The sequence below is a fragment of the Lepisosteus oculatus genome, chromosome 2 (genome assembly GCF_040954835.1).
Source record: "Lepisosteus oculatus isolate fLepOcu1 chromosome 2, fLepOcu1.hap2, whole genome shotgun sequence".
NCBI classification, from domain to species: domain Eukaryota; kingdom Metazoa; phylum Chordata; class Actinopteri; order Semionotiformes; family Lepisosteidae; genus Lepisosteus; species Lepisosteus oculatus.
Genome location: NC_090697.1, coordinates 54,039,802 through 54,057,836, shown reverse-complemented (window position 1 = coordinate 54,057,836; position 18,035 = coordinate 54,039,802). Strand labels below are relative to the sequence as shown.

At 37.2% G+C, this 18,035-nt stretch overlaps 2 protein-coding genes across 6 annotated transcripts in view; both read right to left on the bottom strand.

Annotated features, from left to right (window-relative positions):
• crim1 (cysteine rich transmembrane BMP regulator 1 (chordin-like)) overlaps positions 1-18,035 on the bottom strand; it is a 619,278-nt gene that overhangs the window by 142,806 nt on the left and 458,437 nt on the right. For 3 of the 5 annotated variants that reach the window (XM_069179104.1, XM_069179116.1, XM_069179125.1), the window contains exons 10-11: positions 12,129-12,250; positions 10,754-10,798 (exon numbers count right to left, since the gene is read on the bottom strand). In XM_069179104.1, the coding sequence (XP_069035205.1) occupies positions 10,754-10,798; positions 12,129-12,250 (167 nt within the window). The remainder of the gene's footprint in view (positions 1-10,753; positions 10,799-12,128; positions 12,251-18,035) is intronic. The other 2 variants (XM_069179107.1, XM_069179124.1) reach the window with 1 other exon arrangement.
• LOC138223159 (uncharacterized) lies at positions 13,827-16,738 on the bottom strand. The gene is made up of 2 exons (XM_069179128.1): positions 15,759-16,738; positions 13,827-14,456 (listed from the first exon to the last, which is right to left on the bottom strand). The coding sequence occupies exons 1-2, from the start codon at positions 16,617-16,619 to the stop codon at positions 14,454-14,456; spliced, it is 864 nt and encodes a 287-aa protein (XP_069035229.1). The 5' UTR covers positions 16,620-16,738; the 3' UTR covers positions 13,827-14,453.

Below are 18,035 nucleotides of genomic sequence, written 5' to 3'. Positions count from 1 at the left end.
TTTCAGAAGACTTAGTGTCTGTATCTGCTTCATTTTCTAATTTTGGTAGCACCTCTAACTGCTTGTCCTTCTTATATGTATTTACTTTGTAATCTGTGGTCCTTTTATCTGTTTTTATATCTACTGTATTGCTTTGAGATGCCACTTTTAAAGGTGATGTATAAAATAAAGTTTTTTATTATTGTTATAGAGAAACATGATCAGTTTTCCCTGGCTCAGATAAAAAGATCTAAAGCATACTAGTTTGTCACTCTTCTCATTCCCTTTGCTAAATAACTTTTCATACTAATCTGATCAATCTAACTGCCTGTTTTCTGTGCTTTCTCTATCCTGCTAGATTTGCAATTATTCTGAAAATTTTCTTCTTGAAATAACTCATTTCTAAATACCTTTTTTCACTGTTAACATCTTGCAGCAACTCACAAAATATACACTTAGCACAGTTCATCCTGCTACCAACATTGAATAAAAAAAATCTTATGATTTCTATATTTATGTCTTTATTTAATGGTTTCATTAGTGACAAAGGATAAACTTTCTTGGAAAAATGTATTTTATGTGTTGCGGAAAAAACTGACTTGCTTTAACAAAGTATGTTTACAAATCCTTTCACCTGGCAATCTACCTGAATGCCCAACTATCTGAGAAGCCCTCCATGAAACCATGGTTGCTATGAATTCATTTAGGGCTCATTGACAGAATTGCTGTTTTGTATGCATGCTAATTTCTGATTCCTCACTCTATTTCATGTTTATAGATAAGACTATTGATCGCGAAGGGAAATTGATGTACATGTTTGCATGTTCTTTTGTAACATACACCTTTTTGTGATTTTTTTGTATATCTAAGCAAGTGTTCCTGCATCCCTCTTCTGCACTATAGGCATGGCTTTTTTTCTGTTTGCTCAATTTCTAAAACGTTTTGCTCATGTGCATTTTTGTATTTTTTACACGTCTAGCACTTTAACGTCCTGAATTTTCATTTGCCTTAATTTGTAGAATGAATTTGAGTTTTAGCCTTAAAAATCTTAAGTTTTCACTATCTTTTGTTTCTTGTCCTACAACTGTTATTATTGATCACCGAATTATTGTACTTGACATGACTTCATTCAGCCTTTCCTGAACGTCTATGACAGGCAGAGAGAGTGCTGTTTCTGGTGCGATCTTTTGCAGCTGACATTTCACTGTTTTAAACGAACAAGAAATTAGATTGCTCATAAATCACTTATTCTATATAAATACAGCGTAATTGCCCTCCGAAAATCCTCTTTTTCTTGTTCGTTTTAGAGACCTTGATCGAAACTGATTTTAGATGTCAGAAAATATTTATTTTCTCTGTATTTCCTACATTGCTTTGTCGAGATTTTAACTTTATATTTAGGCTCAGATTTCAACTATAAATCGTACACTAATTAATAGCAGTAAATACTGATGTTTTGCTCCCTCTTACCACAAAAATATATATGTTTTGTAGCTGGGATGAACTTTATTTCGTACGCGTAGCTACTGCGATTTGGACACGAAGCGGTTAAAGATGGCGGCAAATCAGGCACCCAGAGAGGGGGGGGGCATTTTCTCGCCTCCATAACTAAAATGCCAAATAGGCATAAGCGACATACACAGTCGTGTAACTGACAGTTTGAGGTAGCCTATCGTGTACATTTCGCTTTGTTGCTGATTTTTGGCCAGGGCTTTAAAGAGAAGGCGCGTCAAAACATTTCGGTGCCGTCGTCTCCGCTTTAAAGGTACCCCTGTGCTGGAAGATTTTGACCTCAGAATGTTTGCCCAGCATACTCCTAGGTACTGTAACTGTCGTGTGGATAGTTTCACAAGAATCAGACAAAGGTTTAAGCATCGCTTGTTCTAGATAAAACTGCAAAAAAAAAACAACAACCAATAATGTACTTCTTTGCGGCTCTGTTTGCCCAAATCATATATTCACAACGTGAAATCTAGAAAATAATATTACGTAACCAAAATCCGCAATATGGAAATAGAACCTGTGTAATTGTTGATAGATGATGTACTCGTAACATTTTTACAAGACGAACTACAACATTTAAAAAATGACTTGTATGTACTTGATATCTCTAATCAATCCACGGGGACATTGTTAAAAGCAGAGTCCAAGCACAAAATGAAACTAAAACGCATACCGTTTCGCGCTTCTTATTAGTGGCTCAAAAGTAATTTGACCGTATGAAATGCATAATATAAACCTAGAAACATATACGTGAGCAGTATTTACGCACTGTAGTATCGGTGTTAAGACATACCTCTCAAATACTATAAATCAAGTTAAAAATATCTCAAAACCGATTCTGGTCATAATGAAACCATGTTTCGTGTATGTTTTCTTTAAAGTACCGAGACCAGCCATATACTGTATGTTTATGTTCCAAAATTAATATTGTTTATGGCCTTCACACGCGTTGCAGTATGCTCCTATTCTTTTTATGCTCAGCTACTAAGATTTCCCTTCAGTGGTAAAATTAGATATGAATATTCAATACTTAAACGGGCACAGTTAAGACATTAAATATACATATACATACTGTATACAGTACAGTTTGCATACGGTAATATGTTTATGTTCCTAAATCAATCTCTTTTATGAGCATGTGAAAGGCATGGTGAATCACTGTACTTTGCATGATTGGAAACAAATGCGTGATTGCGAAATACTGTGGTGTTACTTTTACAAAGACGGTCAATGAAAAAAAGAATGTTGACCAGGGCAATACTTTGAGTTTACACTTACAGCTTGTCCAAGGTCATTCATTATTAATACTATTAGTAATATCTTTGTTAAAGACTGATGGCCACAGCTCAAACATGAGAGGTTGAGCTTTATTAGCTCCACCTTGCGGTAATTCCGGATACTATTATGTTGCTTGTCGTATTATAGGAGAATTTACGGTAACTAGCGGTATTTACCGGTAACTCACGGTATTTACCGGTAGCTTGCGGTAGGCTGCGTACAGCGTACCGGAAAATAATGCAGTATCGCCCGTGCATTTTGAATGGCTGCATCTGTATGAAATACTGCAGGGAGGCACACACTCAGCAACATGAACAGCCAGCCAGCACCAGAGCTTCTAAACCTGGGCTTGAGTGTTGCTGGTTTTCTTCCTTTCTAATACTGTACCTTGATCGATTAGGCCTTTTTAATTATTTTTTGTTATCATACAAGCCACAGTTTTACTTTCTTAATAAACTATCATCTCTGTCAGTTCCAGAACTCAATGCAGTCTAAATTGTGTCAGCATTACATTTGTTCAATTTGAGAGGTAATTTAAATAATCATGCGCTCTGCTGCAAGAAAACTACGCAGACACCAGGGTTAGGAGGAAACGGAATGGAAAACTTGTACATAAATGCCCACAAAAGTGGTTTTAGTTGTGCAAGCTCTGGTGAGTGTTTTTTTTTTTATGAGTTTCAAAGGGAAATAGGTTCGTATTGTATTCCCTGACGCAAAACACTCACATTCATGCGAAGAAAGAGCCATTTCCTCTTGTGAATATTCCCTGTGTGAACAAAATCTGAATAGTGCTGATTTTAAGTACAGCTAAAAGTAGTTTTATTTTCTGAGGCCGTACTAAATGTGTCTGAAAATGCTTCTAAAAACACAAAGGAATAAATTTTATTTAATGCCAATTAGCATTAACTTTCAGAACAAATGCAGATCTAAATATTCACCTATTTCATGTTATACTTTTCGGCTCGTGAGTGCTAGAAATTATTTTTAGCTACAACGTTTTGTGCACTGCCAATATGTCTTGATTGTGTGTGAATACATCCCAGAGCACCTAAAACTGGGAATCAGTGAAATGGTGATGATGAAAATCTTTCAGGCACAAAAAAACTTAATTGCACATTCTTTAATTCATTTTTTTTATGGAGCCACATCTTAAATCTTATCAGTTCTTTTTTCTCTTTTTGAATTGTAATGATAACAAGTGGTCTCAAAGTCACCGAGCTCACAGAGCTTCAACAACAGATGACAATGGAGTAACAGGCTAAAAAAGCTTAAAGGAAGAATTGGGGAAAGGCAAGGCACAGAATGGGTAATTTAGATGCAGATGCCAAAAATCTGAAATTCTCTTCTTCACCTTGTCACAGAAACAGCTTGAAAACAAAGAGGAAAGCAGAAAAAGAAACAGAACCCTTGCACCAAGTTCTGGATGTTTGTCTGAAAGGCCACAAGCATGTCTTCATTTTCAACCAGAAAATTAATGGGCTGTTTCAGTAACTTAAAGTATGTATTTAAAGTAATAATTTAACAATATATGTAAATGTTTTATGATATGTCTATGTTGCGAATGTCTGTAGATTGTATCTTATTTTTAGTTTTTGTTTTGTTTCACGTTAATTTTATAAGGGAAAGTGTCACAATATGTCTTTTATGTGTCGCAAAAAACTGACTTGCTTTTGACAATATGTGTCATAGAGAAGACTCCCTTGCCCCCATCTTGATTAAAATACTTTTATTTTTCCAAAATCTGGCAATGCCAGACAGAATTCACATTCGCTGTAGCCAAATGGCCTTGCAGATCAGATAATCAAGGAATGAAACAATTATTGTGATTTTCAACGGAATCGCTTTAACTTGCTATTGCCTCAAACACATTCCATGGTGTATTGTGTTTTAAAGAAGGTGGGAGTTTTTTTTAATACATTTTAGAAAGTGTAATCAATACTAAAAAGCTGTATTTATTCAACACCACTTGATAGTTACATTAATAGAGATAAGAATTCAAGTTGATACTGTTTAGACTTTTAATTATTTTAAACTGTATTACAGCATCGAGAGAGAGGTTTCCATTTGAATTGCAATGCATGTTTAATTAAATGTCTTTATAGATTCACGACCTGACAATGCAACGTAAATCGTTACCTTTGTCTTCTGCATAATAATGTTAACCTCTCTGTCCAGCAAATTAATAACAGTAATAATAATAAACTTTATTTTATATAGCGCCTTTAAAGGTGGCTTCTCAAAGCGCTTTACAGGATAAAAACAACAATAACAACAACAATATTGTATTTCACTGCACTTTGACAGATTGTCTTTAAATCATCTGTTGTCAGAACTTCCCCGCCTCAAAACAAGAACAAAATTGCAACAATTTTATTAACGGGCTCTGAGAATGCCCGTGGTCTTTTCACTGATAAACTTGTGTTAACAAAAACACAAGTTTGCTTAAGAGTTGTTAACCTGGTTTTTATGTATTTTTCGGCACAGCCAGCCGGCTGTCGAGTGGTATTAAATGCAACTTTTTTGTATAGATGACTTTTCTAAAATGTATTTAAAAGTAAAAGATTACAATTGGCACGCCTGTAGCTTTTTTACTAAACCTCCTAGAGTTACGAAAACACTTGCTTTGTGTACAGAGTATATTGTGACTTTTTTCACAGCCTTCACTGTCATTTTTAAGCCATTTTTTTACCACGCTCGAATATTCTTCTCTCCATATCTTTGGAAGGGAAACACAGAGAGCCTTCAAACCAAATGCATTTTAAAGACCACAACTTTTTAAAATATTCACAGCCTCCACATAAAACAATCAGTGAGCTAATTCTCTTTTATTAAACCTCCGGTTTTTCATTGATGCGTAATTACGCACTAACTGGAACCCGGGGGGACTGCTGTGTACACACGTACACAACGCAAAAAATACTGCCCCCCCCCTCCAAAACCCCTTTTTTTTTTGCTTATATTAGTACTTCTCGCGTTAAGAAAGTTAGGTGTTAGCATAAACTATTAGTAATCAATAGTTTCAGAGAAATCAGAGAAGAGGCTCTGGTGAAATTTCACTGTGAACTGAAGAGTTAAAGTGTAAAGTGTCTCCTCCTTTAAATGGGTAGAGACATGATGCTCTAAACAAGAGAGTGTGGCATTACTTTTTGTCAATGAAAAAGTGTGTGTGTTTTTTTTTAATCCCTGGCAGAAACGAGCTTCAATAAGAATCAAGTAATAGGTTTATTCCATGCTGAATAAAAGAAGAAACAAAACACATTTCATAAGAATCAGTATACTGTAGCTTCTGGGAAATACATTTTTCCTGCATTAAAGTTTAACCCATCCAGAGCACCCTACATTACAAACTCCAAGCGTTTCACCCTCACTCATGAAGAAGGATTCACAGCCGAAACATAGCAGTATTGTATTGCAGTAAATCTTTATATCATTATATCTATTTTTTATTTCTTTTGTAAAAATTTTAAAAAATCGTTTGTCCAGCCTAAGAGGGGGGTCTGTTCTCATTGACAGCTGACACTTCTCCATACACTCAAGAGAAAAATTAATAACGCCAATGTAAGCATCGTATTTGCAATTTGTTGATAATAGAAATGTAAAGTTCTCTAAAGCTTTCTCAGTCAAGTATGATAGTTTACCCAGGGAGCTGTGTAAGCATGGGTAGGCAGCAAAAGATCAGCTAAACTGGGAAGATGCAACACCGAAGATATTATTAATAACCTTTTAAATCTGAGGGGAGATCTAAAGGGATCTTAATACCCTTAATACCCTTTATTAATAGGGATCACATGAATTTGCACCCTACTGCTGTGTACATACAGTACGAACATGTTGTGATATTTAGAAATATAAAAAATGTCAATATAATGCCAATAATATTAGCTATTTTAGTTTTTCAAAGAAATTTGTATTTGTTAAAAAAAACTGATGGCAGCAGCTGGGTTTGAACACTCAATCTCAGGATTACAAGTCAGTCACTTAAGCAATCACACCACCAAGGCAGTCATGTGACAAGCATATCTCAATGGAATGTCTTTTACTACTGTTTGTGCAACAGTACATGAATATAATTATACCGTTATTAATTTCTTTAGATACGCGATTCCATATTACATTCCCTATTAATCAAATTCTAAAAGTATGCTTGTTTACTCCGGTATCGAGCGAATTCACAGAAAAGCTTAAAACTACCACTTTTCTCACAGAGTACTGTATACTGTATAAACGTCCAGTACAGTAACATGGGTAGAGGGACCAAGGAGCACGTAAAAACGTTTCCGAAATAACCACATGTAAGACTTTGATGCTTAAAATGTTTAGGGAGAAGTGGAATACTGGTGTGTATGTTTTCTTTAAAATACCAACACCAGCCATATACAGTACAGTTTGCATACAGTAATATGTTTATGTTACTAAATCAATATCTTTTATGAGCATGTGAAAGGCATGGTGAATCGGAGATTCTCAAGAATTACTTTGCATGATTGGAAACAAATGCGTGATTGGATCAACGAAATGCTGTGGTGTTACTTTTTATTATTGAAAAAATAAAGTACAAAGACAGTCAATGAAAAAATAAAGTATTTTCGTTTACAAAGATGGTTACAAAGAATGTGGACCAGGGTAATACTTTGAGTTTAATGCTTGTCCAAGGTCATTCATTATTAATACTATTAGTAATATCTGCGGTAAAGACTGATGGCGACATGAGACAAACATGAGAGGTTGAGCTTTATTAGCTCCACCTGGCGGAAATTCCGGATACAATTATCTTACTTGCGGTATTATGCTGTATTATGCGGGATTATACAGTTTTATACGGTAACCCGTGTTATACTACGACAAGCGCACTGCGTTTTAACGTGGTATCACCCGCTTGTTTTGAATGGCTGCATCTGTAAAATGTGCAGTGTTCTGCACGCTTTGAGTTCGTCAAGCACTCATCTCTCATCGCCATAAATGTTGTGTATCTTAATAAAGAGCTGTTCTTATATTTTATTAACTACATAAATCACATCCTTACACCATACATTCCTGCCTTCTACTCTCTCGTTCTGTTGTCTTGCGATGTCTACTCACCATACTACAATATGAAAAACCTTTTAATAAATTCAGGCAATTAACTATTAGTACTGTAACAATGACTAACCTAATTCACATGTGAATTTATGACAGGTTACTAAAAAGTTTTTAAAAGGTCGAGATTATTGCTTTACCCATTGGTTTCTATAGTGGTTTGGTCAAAGCTTGACTAAATTAACAAAAATATATAAGACATGGACAAGGCCATGGGTAGGTCAATAGCAATTTTATTCACTTTTGTGGTTTTATTGCACTCAAAACAGAGCGTGGAAATCTTTCTTGGTAAAGAAATTGTAGCCTACTGTAATGTTTAAACTGTAATGTGTAATGTGTAAACAGGTAATGAGCTAATCCTCACTCAGCTTGCAGTTCTCCTGACCTGTGAATACCCCAGATGTTTTTTTCAAAATTTAGACAGATTTTCTGAAGTTATCCCAAGTCAATTGCTTTATTACATGGTGGTGACAACAGACAACCAACAGCGAAGCTACCAGCATTGAGAGGGACCTGCAGGATGTCACCACAGCCAGCCAGCAGAGGGACTCATGACCCTGGTGGTAGGCACTGCCAAAATGTTGCCCAGTGTGATCTATGGGAATTGGAGATTCTAATACAATGCAATGTCTTTGAGTGACTATAATCTGCTTATATAGCTGTCTACCCTCCAATTGACATTAACCCTTACACGCTAGCAAGCAAAGTGAGCTAGTAGTTCACAAAATGATCTATGGAGAAATATTAACACAGCCTTACACATTGTAGCTGATACAAGTGCTCACTTTGTTGAAGTCTGCACTATATTTATATCAATATATTTAAATTCTTAATATTTTAAGTTGTTGTTAAATTGTTGAGAGATGTGCTTCTAAAACATTTAATTAAAATTTAATGATCGTTAATTACAACAGTGGTGTAGATAATTGCATCTAGATGAAGGCAGTCTGCAAGAATTGCATTATATATATATCGATAGTTGTAGATATTACTTCACAGAATTCTTAAACTCAGTAACTTTCCTTACTCATTTTTGCATTACTCTGCTCGGTCCAATAACGTTACATGTGCAAAATATAGTTAATATGTCAATGTATTTGGCTGACATGCCTAAGTAAAAACTATGTTTTGTGTTTGGAGAGGCATGTACTTCAAACTAACGAACAAATACAACTATTTCATAAATGTAAAATTATTAAATGCCACTCACAAAATTCAAGTCTTGAAAATATTTGTGTTTTGTCTTTGACTCCTCATGTCAAAGCTAGGATTCAGAATATATAATTAGACCTTAGTGGGACCTGGAGGACAGCATAATTGAAAGGAGACTGAATGGAAACACTTTTTTCTAAAAAAATTTAGAAAACAAATGTCCCGGCCACTAGCTGCTTCAAAAAAACAAAAACAAATTAGGTTTACTGCTGTCAACTAATGGGTGCCCAGCTCATGGAAGCATTTCACACTATTGCACTATTGTGCATCACCATTTGTATTGGGAACATACTATATTACATATTACACTGAGAAGAATATACTTTTTAATTACAATTCACATATCTACAATACATTGCATGGGATAAACTGGGTTTAACAAGTCAGCATGTTTTTGTTAAGGCTTTTGCTATTTACTCGGCTAGGCAAATATGTTATAGATGAAGCCTGCTGTATACAAGGTGATGACAAATTTAGTATGTTAAATATTAAATATTTAGTATGTCAAATACTAAAAGCTCTAGTTGACAGAAGATCTAAGTAGGAGTTTTATTTTTCCCTGTAGCACCAGGATGCTGACATACAGAGCTAACAATATTGGTTAAAGATTGTTTAAATTAAAGCATTTTTAAGTTGTTACAGTGAAAAGAGTTCACAACCTTTTTGTCCTAGAATCTTTGTTTACATTAACATGCAAGCTCACAGTCAAAAAAATCTCTCCCCACACCTCGTTTACTGTCCTTGATGTTTGACAAAACAAACTGCCAGACCCCACTGTTTTGCTGAAACATTTTAAGCTCATTCTGATCTTTAAGTTTAACTATGCATTAAATCTGCAAATGTTTCTTCATGCTTAAGAACATGATGGTGATGTAAAGTTTAACACATACTACAGCGTGACATGTCTAACTGAATTTCAAATCCCTATTTTTGCACATTTCATCTCTTGCATCCCTCCTCCACCTTTGTTCACATCTCACTCTGCAGGTGTCTCAGCTTCCATGTCTTCAAAGGAGGGAAGGGGGAAGAGGGGGAATTCAGGGGAGATTTTGACATTATTTCATAACATTCCTCATCTTAAATGTTTGTAGTTCATGGCCTTTTTAATGTCACTTTATTCTTTTAGATCATAACTATGTAACATACTGTACATAGTGGCTTTAATGATTGGTATTTTAAAGTAAATATACATTTAAAGACTTCAATTGCAATTTTTGTTTAAGAGCATCTTTAAGTTCCCTTACTCTTTCAAAGCATCCTGGAGATTGTTGGTCTGACCAGCTTGGACTTTGATAGTATTCACAAGTTTTCTAACTCTACCCCTCAGTGGTTCCTTCATTTAATTATTTTTAATATTGTTTTAACATACTGTGATATATAAAATAATAAAAATGTCACTATAGTTTATAATAAATACTGCTCATATTGCTCCCCAGGACTATTAAAGACAACTTTTCCATCCTACAGGATGATCCCTCCACTGGGTGGCCCTCTTTTCTGACCACCACATTATCTCATATTGCAGACCACTTAATCTGCGTAACCTTCTTGTTTACAGCTCTTTTGACCACCCTCAGCAACCATCCACACCAGGCACATTCCCTTGCAACAGAGCTTGCTGTATCACGCAGAAGTACATATCTAACACCACACTCATTCAAGGACTCTCAGGACAATTCTGAACCACTCAGATGACATCTTGTACCTCCAGCACCCTTTACTGTATCTCTTGCAGTAAATGCCCAGCCACCTACATTGGGGAAACAGGAAGGAGACAGAGACCAATTCAGAGAACATATTAGGGCTGTGAAGATTAAAGATTTCTCCAAGTCTATTGTTTCTCATTTCACCTCTGACAGCCAATATCACACTAATCTCTCCCTCTGTGTTCTCAAAGATGGTTTTCCTAACTCCCACTTCAAAAAGACTACAGAAACTAAAACTATCCTGCAGCTATGATCACACCTTTCCCCTTCTCTCAACGACAGACTAATTTTCTTCAAAATTCTCTTTATTCATTGTAGGTTTCATTTCACACCTCTCTTCACCTATCCTGACTTCACACTACCTGATTGGCCACTCTGTCTGTGTCCTGCTCCCACCTCCTGCCCCTCTTCTCTCCCAGCTTTTGTTCTCCCACTACATTACCTTTGCTTACTGCCCTGTCTTTCTCACACCTGAAGAAGGCTCCACGGCTGAAACATTGTGTTTTCTTTCTTCTCTTTTCAGCATGGAATAAACCTATTACATGTTCCTTTAATTCATATTATCTATCATATTTTATTATTAGAGAAAGAGTCTTTATTTGTTGATAGTACAACTTGTGCATTGGCTGGTAATCAAACCCAGACCTTCCATGTGGCAGGTAAGAATTCTACCATTCTGCATCACTCTGTTTTGATGAGCTAAATTAATCCTGTAGCCTTTTCCATTTTCTACAAGAGTTTCAATAAAGCTACAAACGTTTCATTTTCCATTACAACAATAATGACAGAAAGATGTAGTTAAGCACATCTAACATTCCAAAATCCAAGTGACTGAGTTAATGAATTTGGTTATGAAAATGTTTATGAAGAAGGTGGAATTCTGTTGTGCTACTTATTTTTTCTTTATAGCTACCACTCCCCTGTAAATATATTATATTTATATTTACTAATCATTAATGATGTTCAGAAATATTATTATGCTTTAATTATTTTAACTGATCTTATCCACTTATCAATCCTCTTTGGCCAGTGAAAAAGTTAAGTTTGCCAAGCGAACTCATAGCACAGTGTGTAACAGCGAGTTTGCCACAAGACTATTGATGTGCATTTTGAATGGCTGTGTCTGTACTAAGTTTTAGTCTTGATTAAGAAAAAAAATGTAATCTATTAAGAAGTGACATCACTACTGACAAATAAAAATCATATGTACGTCTATGTACCCATATCTTGCCTTTGTGGTGGAATAAATCTAATTTATCATTTTCAAATTCCCTGATTTAAATCCCAATTATTTGCTTCACATTCAAATGCCTGATTAATCCCTGATTAAGGGAAAGAACAAAAGTGGAAATGGATACCCCATTCAGCACTTACCTTTACACTTGCAAGTAATGCAGGCATGGTTGTCTTGCTCAAAGCCCTCTGGACAGTCTTTGTCACATGGCAGTTCAGGACACTTCTTGCAACGACAGATTTCACATCCATGCTTGTTCTTCCTGTGCAAAAGAAAAACAATAAACATCAACAATGATGTAGCATTACAGTCTCACTTGAACTAAATCCCATGTTTGCTAAAGGTGTCTCTTCAACCACAACAGAGCATGAAAAGTCATGCAGGTCTAAAACATGTCAGATGAGGTTAACCCAAGTATTGTTTTTGACGCTTTGTCCTAATTATGAACAAAACACTTCCACTTAAAAAATTAATTAGAGGTTATATCTAAGAGCAGCATTCTGTATTATTCCGAAGTAAAATTACATGTGTTAATCCTTTTAACCATCCTATCCAAAGACACTCCAAATTGTCTTATAAAAGTAATTTTTCAAGTGGAATGTGTGTCTTTATTATGGCTATTCATAACAAAGGAGACTTGAAAGAACAGAAAGAACAAGAAAAAAGCCAAAGGCAAAGGCATTAACTAAGATTAATACAGAGAGAGAGAGGGTTTTGGTAAATGAATAATTCAGGTAGGCACCTTCAGGGTGAAAGCACTTTGAAACATCTTCCTAGTATGCAGGGCACATCTCAAGACATTCACATAAGGATGAAAAAAAGGCCACTACATAGCAGAAGTGAGAAGTGTGGAATACACAACCAGCATATATGTATTAAAAGGTTATTTATTTTTTTCAGAAGTGTCTTACATACAATCAAGATCAATATCACTATCAATAATCAATATCTTAACCATCAACAATCAACACAGCTCTTCTAGTCATATTCAGATGCAGCCATACAAAATGCGCGGGCGATACCGCATTATTTTCCGGTACACTGTACGCAGTCTACTGCAAGGTACCGGTAAATACCGCGAGTTACCGGTAAATACCGCTAGTTACCATAAATTCTCCTATAATACGACAAGCAAAATAATAGTATCCGGAATTTCCGCAAGGTGGAGCTAATAAAGCTCAACCTCTCATGTTTGAGCTGTGGCCATCAGTCTTTAACGAAGATATTACTAATAGTATTAATAATGAATGAACTTGGACAAGCTGTAAGTGTAAACTCAAAGTATTGCCCTGGTCAACATTCTTTTTTTCATTGACCGTCTTTGTAAAAGTAACACCACAGCATTTCACAATCACGCATTGGTTTCCAATCATGCAAAGTACAGTGATTCACCACGCCTTTCACATGCTCATAAAAGAGATTGATTTAGGAACATAAACATATTACCATATGCAAACTGTACTGTATACAGTATGTATATGTATATTTAATGTCTTAACTGTGCCCGTTTAAGTATTGAATATTCATATCTAATTTTACCACTGAAGGGAAATCTTAGTAGCTGAGCATAAAAAGAATAGGAGCATACTGCAATGTGTGTGAAGGCCATAAACGATATTAATTTTGGAACATAAACATACAGTATATAGCTGGTCTTGGTACTTTAAAGAAAAAAATACACACCAGTATTCCATTTCTCCCTAAACATTTTAAGCTTCGAAGTCTTTAACTAACGTGATACCGGAGTCAACAAGCATACTTTTAGAATTTGATTAATAGGGAATATAAGATGGAATCGCGTATCTAAAGAATTTAATAATGGTATGATTATATTCGTGTACTGCAACAGGGCTGTGTAGGGCTGTTTCGCCTCCCTGTTCATGCGAGTTGTCTTGTAGCCTACTGGTTCAGGTGGGTAGCTGCGTCAGCATGCGTAGGCTGCAAAGGAACAAGTAATAGGTTTATTCCATGCTGAAAAAAAGAAGAAAGAGAACACAACGTTTCGGCCGTGGAGCCTTCTTCAGGTGTGAGAGAGACAGGGCAGTAGGCAAAGGTAAAGTAGCGGGAGAACAAAGGTTGAGAGGGAGGAGGAGTGAGAGGCGGGAGCAGGGGACAGAAAGAGAGGCCAATCAAGAGGTGTGAAGTCAGAATGGGTGCAGAGAGGTGTGAAATGAAACTTCCAATGAATGGAGAAAATTTAAAAGAACAGTAATCTGTCGTTAAGGGAAGGGAGAATGTGTGATCCTAGCTGCAGAATAATTTTAGTTTCGGTGGTCTTTCTGATGTATGAGTTCGGAAAACCGTCTTTGAGAACACAGACGGAGAGATTAGAGTGGTCGTGGCCGTCAGAGGTGAAATGAGAAACAATGGGCTTGGAGAGATCTTTAATCTTCACAGCCCTGACGTGTTCTCTGAAGCGGTCTCCGAGTCTCCTTCCTGTTTCCCCAATGTAGATGGCTGGGCATTTACTGCAAGAGATACAGTAAATAAGGTTGCTGGAGGTACAAGATGCTGTCTGGGTGATCCGGAATTGTCCTGAGGGGCCTTGAATGAGTGTGGTGGTGGCTGTGTACTTGCAGGTGATACAGCGAGCTCTTTTGCAAGGGAAAGTGCCTGGTGTGGATGGTTGCTGAGGGCGGTCAAGGGAGCTGTGGACAAGGAGGTTACGCAGATTAGGTGGTCGGCGATATGAGATGATAGGGCGATCAGAAAAGAGGGCCCCAATGGAGGGATCATCCTGTAGGATGGAAAAGTTCTGGTTAATGGTCCTGGGGATAGGAAGTGTGTTAGGGTGGTAAGGAAGGACCAAAGGAATGCGGTTGTTACGGCGGGAGTTCCTGATCGGGTTGATGGTCCGGGGGGTGTTTTTGGCTCGGGCAAGGGCCCTGTCAATCACACTGCTGGGGTATCCTCTGTTGATAAAAAATGAGTACATTTCGAGGGCTTGGTTTTCGAAGTCGATGTCGTCGCTGCATAATCGTCGTAACCTAAGGAACTGTGAAAAAGGAAGAGAGTTTTTAGTGTGGTTGGGGTGAAATGAGCTGTACAGGAGGTAGCTGTGTGAATCCGTGGGTTTGTAATAAACTGAAGTGGACAGTCGGGGGTAGTTGATAGACAAGTGGATGTCTAGAAACGGAAGAGTGGTGGAAGAAATGTTAACCGTATATTTGAGGGACGGGTGGAAGTTGGTGAAATGGTGCAGGAAGAATTCAAGCTGATCGTTGGAGCATGTGGCAGCACCGACGCAGTCATCAATATATCGTTTGTAGAGGTCAGGGACATAGCCAGTGTAGGAAGCGAAGAAGCGTTCTTCTACCCAGCCGACAAAAATGTTGGCATAGCTGGGTCCCATTCTGGTGCCCATGGCAACTCCACTGACCTGTTGGTAAAAAAGATTATTGAAAGAGAATGCGTTCAGTGTGAGGACCAATTCTGCAAGGCGTACCAGGGTGTGGGTGGGTGGATCAAGCACTGTGCGTTTGTCCAGCGTGTGCTTGAGGGCTGTAAGGCCGTCATTATGGGGAATGACGGTGTACAGAGATGTGATGTCCATGGTAAAAATGTGGCATTCGGTACCCTGAAATTGGAAATCATTGAAAAGTTGGAGCGCGTGGTTGGTGTCTTTGATGTATGAGGGAAGATCTTCAACCAGCGGTCTCATGAGCCTGTCGAGAAAGGCTGTAAGTAGTTGGACAGTTACATGCTGATACGATGGGGCGTCCAGGGGTGTCCGGTTTGTGGATTTTGGGGAGGAGGTAAAATTGAGATACCTGTGGGTGTTCCATGATGAGCCGGTTCGCCTCCTGGGGGAGCTCGTTGCTGCTGATAAGAAGGGAAATGGTGGATACCACTTCCTTTTGGTAGTCAGTGGTAGGGTCCTGTTGGAGAGGGAGGTAGGCAGAAGTGTCAGTTAGTTGTCTAGAGGCTTCAAAGATATATAGATCTTTACGCCACACCACAACAGCACCTCCTTTGTCCGCTGGTTTGATGACGATATCATCCCTGTTGCGGAGAGACTGGAGCGCCTGATTTTCTCCTTGGGTGAGGTTAGACCTATGTTTACTGGGTATAGAGAGTGCCTTGGGAGCTTGATTAGTGCATTGGTTGATGAAATAATCAACTGGTGGAAAACGGCCAGAGGAGGGAGTCCAACAGCTCTGTTTGGGATTAATGTTGTTAATGACATCAATAACCGGGTTGTTATCAGCTGCCTGTGAAGAGGAATTGTCGGCAAAATGTGCTCTGAGACGGATCCTGCGGTAAAAGCGGTTAAGGTCGACATTGGTCTGGGGGATGTCCAGCTTCCTGGGAACTGGTACAAAACTGAGCCCTTTGCTGAGGAGGGATCGCTCATCCTGTGAGAGGGAAAGGTCAGAAGGTATGGTGACAACAAGGTTAGGGTTGGTGAGGGTGTCCGGGGTGTTGATGGTTTTCTTCTGTAGAAGATGACTGAGTTTTTTGTCCTTCTCTGTAGTGAGAAACTGGTAGAGTTTAGAGTTGAGAGATCTAATGAGGTTAGTTATGAAGGGAAGATGTTGTGGAGCTGTCAGCCGTAGAAATTCCTTAGCCTCTTTGATGTTGTTGTCAGAAAGGATAATCTGTTTTTTGAGGGAGAAAATGGTAGAGAGCATTAGTTTCCTAGAAAATTGTTTTAGAAGTCTCTGAGTGTTACTCTGGGTGTTATCAGAGTCAAAAGAAAAGGTATTAAATTTAAGGCGAAATCCTTTAGGCCTACTGGTCTAGGTGCGTGACTAACAATGCACAGGTTGTGTGTTCAAACCCAGCTGGTGCTGGACTTTTCTTTTAACAAACATTTCTTCGAAAAAATAGAATAGTGATATTATGGACAATCAATTGACTTTTATATTTCAAAATATCGCAACATGATTGATTCTAAGTCATTTTTGATAACAATGAATAGTCACCTTCTCCCCTTCTGACAGCGGTTCCTGCTTCTATTGTGTGTGTGTGTGTGCAACAGAGTAAATTTTTATAGAGAAATGGAGGCTGGACAGTATGCGTTACAATATAAACATTTATATTGATTTAAATCGTGTTCTGATTTAAATCGCAAACGCGTGTTTAATTATGTTTTTTTTAATCATAATCAGGCTAATGCATTTCTACATTTTCTGTATGAACCAGCGTAGAGGTTCATACAGAAAGACAGTTTGTGTTTAATTTGAGTGTAAGGTAATTTATGCTTCTAAAGTCATGGTCAGCATTTATTATTGTACTGTGCTGTAAACTTTTTCTGTGCCTAGTCACATTATTTTATAGCGTTTTTATAGCGTTATTAAATCCGGTGGCGCTATGTGTTAGTTTCCTGACTCCCATCTCACATGGTCTGTGATTGAATCCCATGGAACTATGATTTTATTTTTTAACAAACATTTCTTTGAAAAAATGAAACGTTTCCCTTGGTCAGAGATTAAATAAAACCTCACTCGCACCAAACAAATTTATATTTCTAAATATCACGACATGATCGAATTTAAGTCTTTTTAATAACAATGGATAGTCACCTATGCGTTACAAAATAAACATTTATATTGATTTGAATCGCGTTTTGATTTAAATCGTAAACGCGTGTTTAAATATATGTGTTTAAAGGCGATATACTGTATAAAAGAGCTGATTCCTATGGAGTGTGTTCCGCCGGGGATTCAAAAAAATTATTTTAAATAGGCTGATAAAATATACAAAATATACACTTAGCACAGTTCATCCTGCTACCAACATTGAATTAAAAAAATCTTATGATTTCTATATTTATGTCTTTATTTAGTGGTTTCATTAGTGACAAAGGCTAAACTTTCTTTGAAAAATGTATTTTATGTGTTGCAGAAAAAACTGGCTTGCTTTAACAAAGTTTGTTTACAAATCCTTTCACCTGGCAATCTACCTGAATGCCCAACTATCTGAGAAGCCCTCCATGAAACCATGGTTGCTATTAATTCATTTAGGGCTCATTGACAGAATTGCTGTTTTTTATGCATGCTAATTTTCTGATTCCTCACTCTGTTTCATGTTTATAGATAAGACTT

Coding starts and splice junctions, on each gene's coding strand:
- LOC138223159 (XM_069179128.1), bottom strand. CDS start 16,619: ATGCTCTCTACCATTTTCTCCCTCAAAAAACAGATTATCCTTTCTGAC.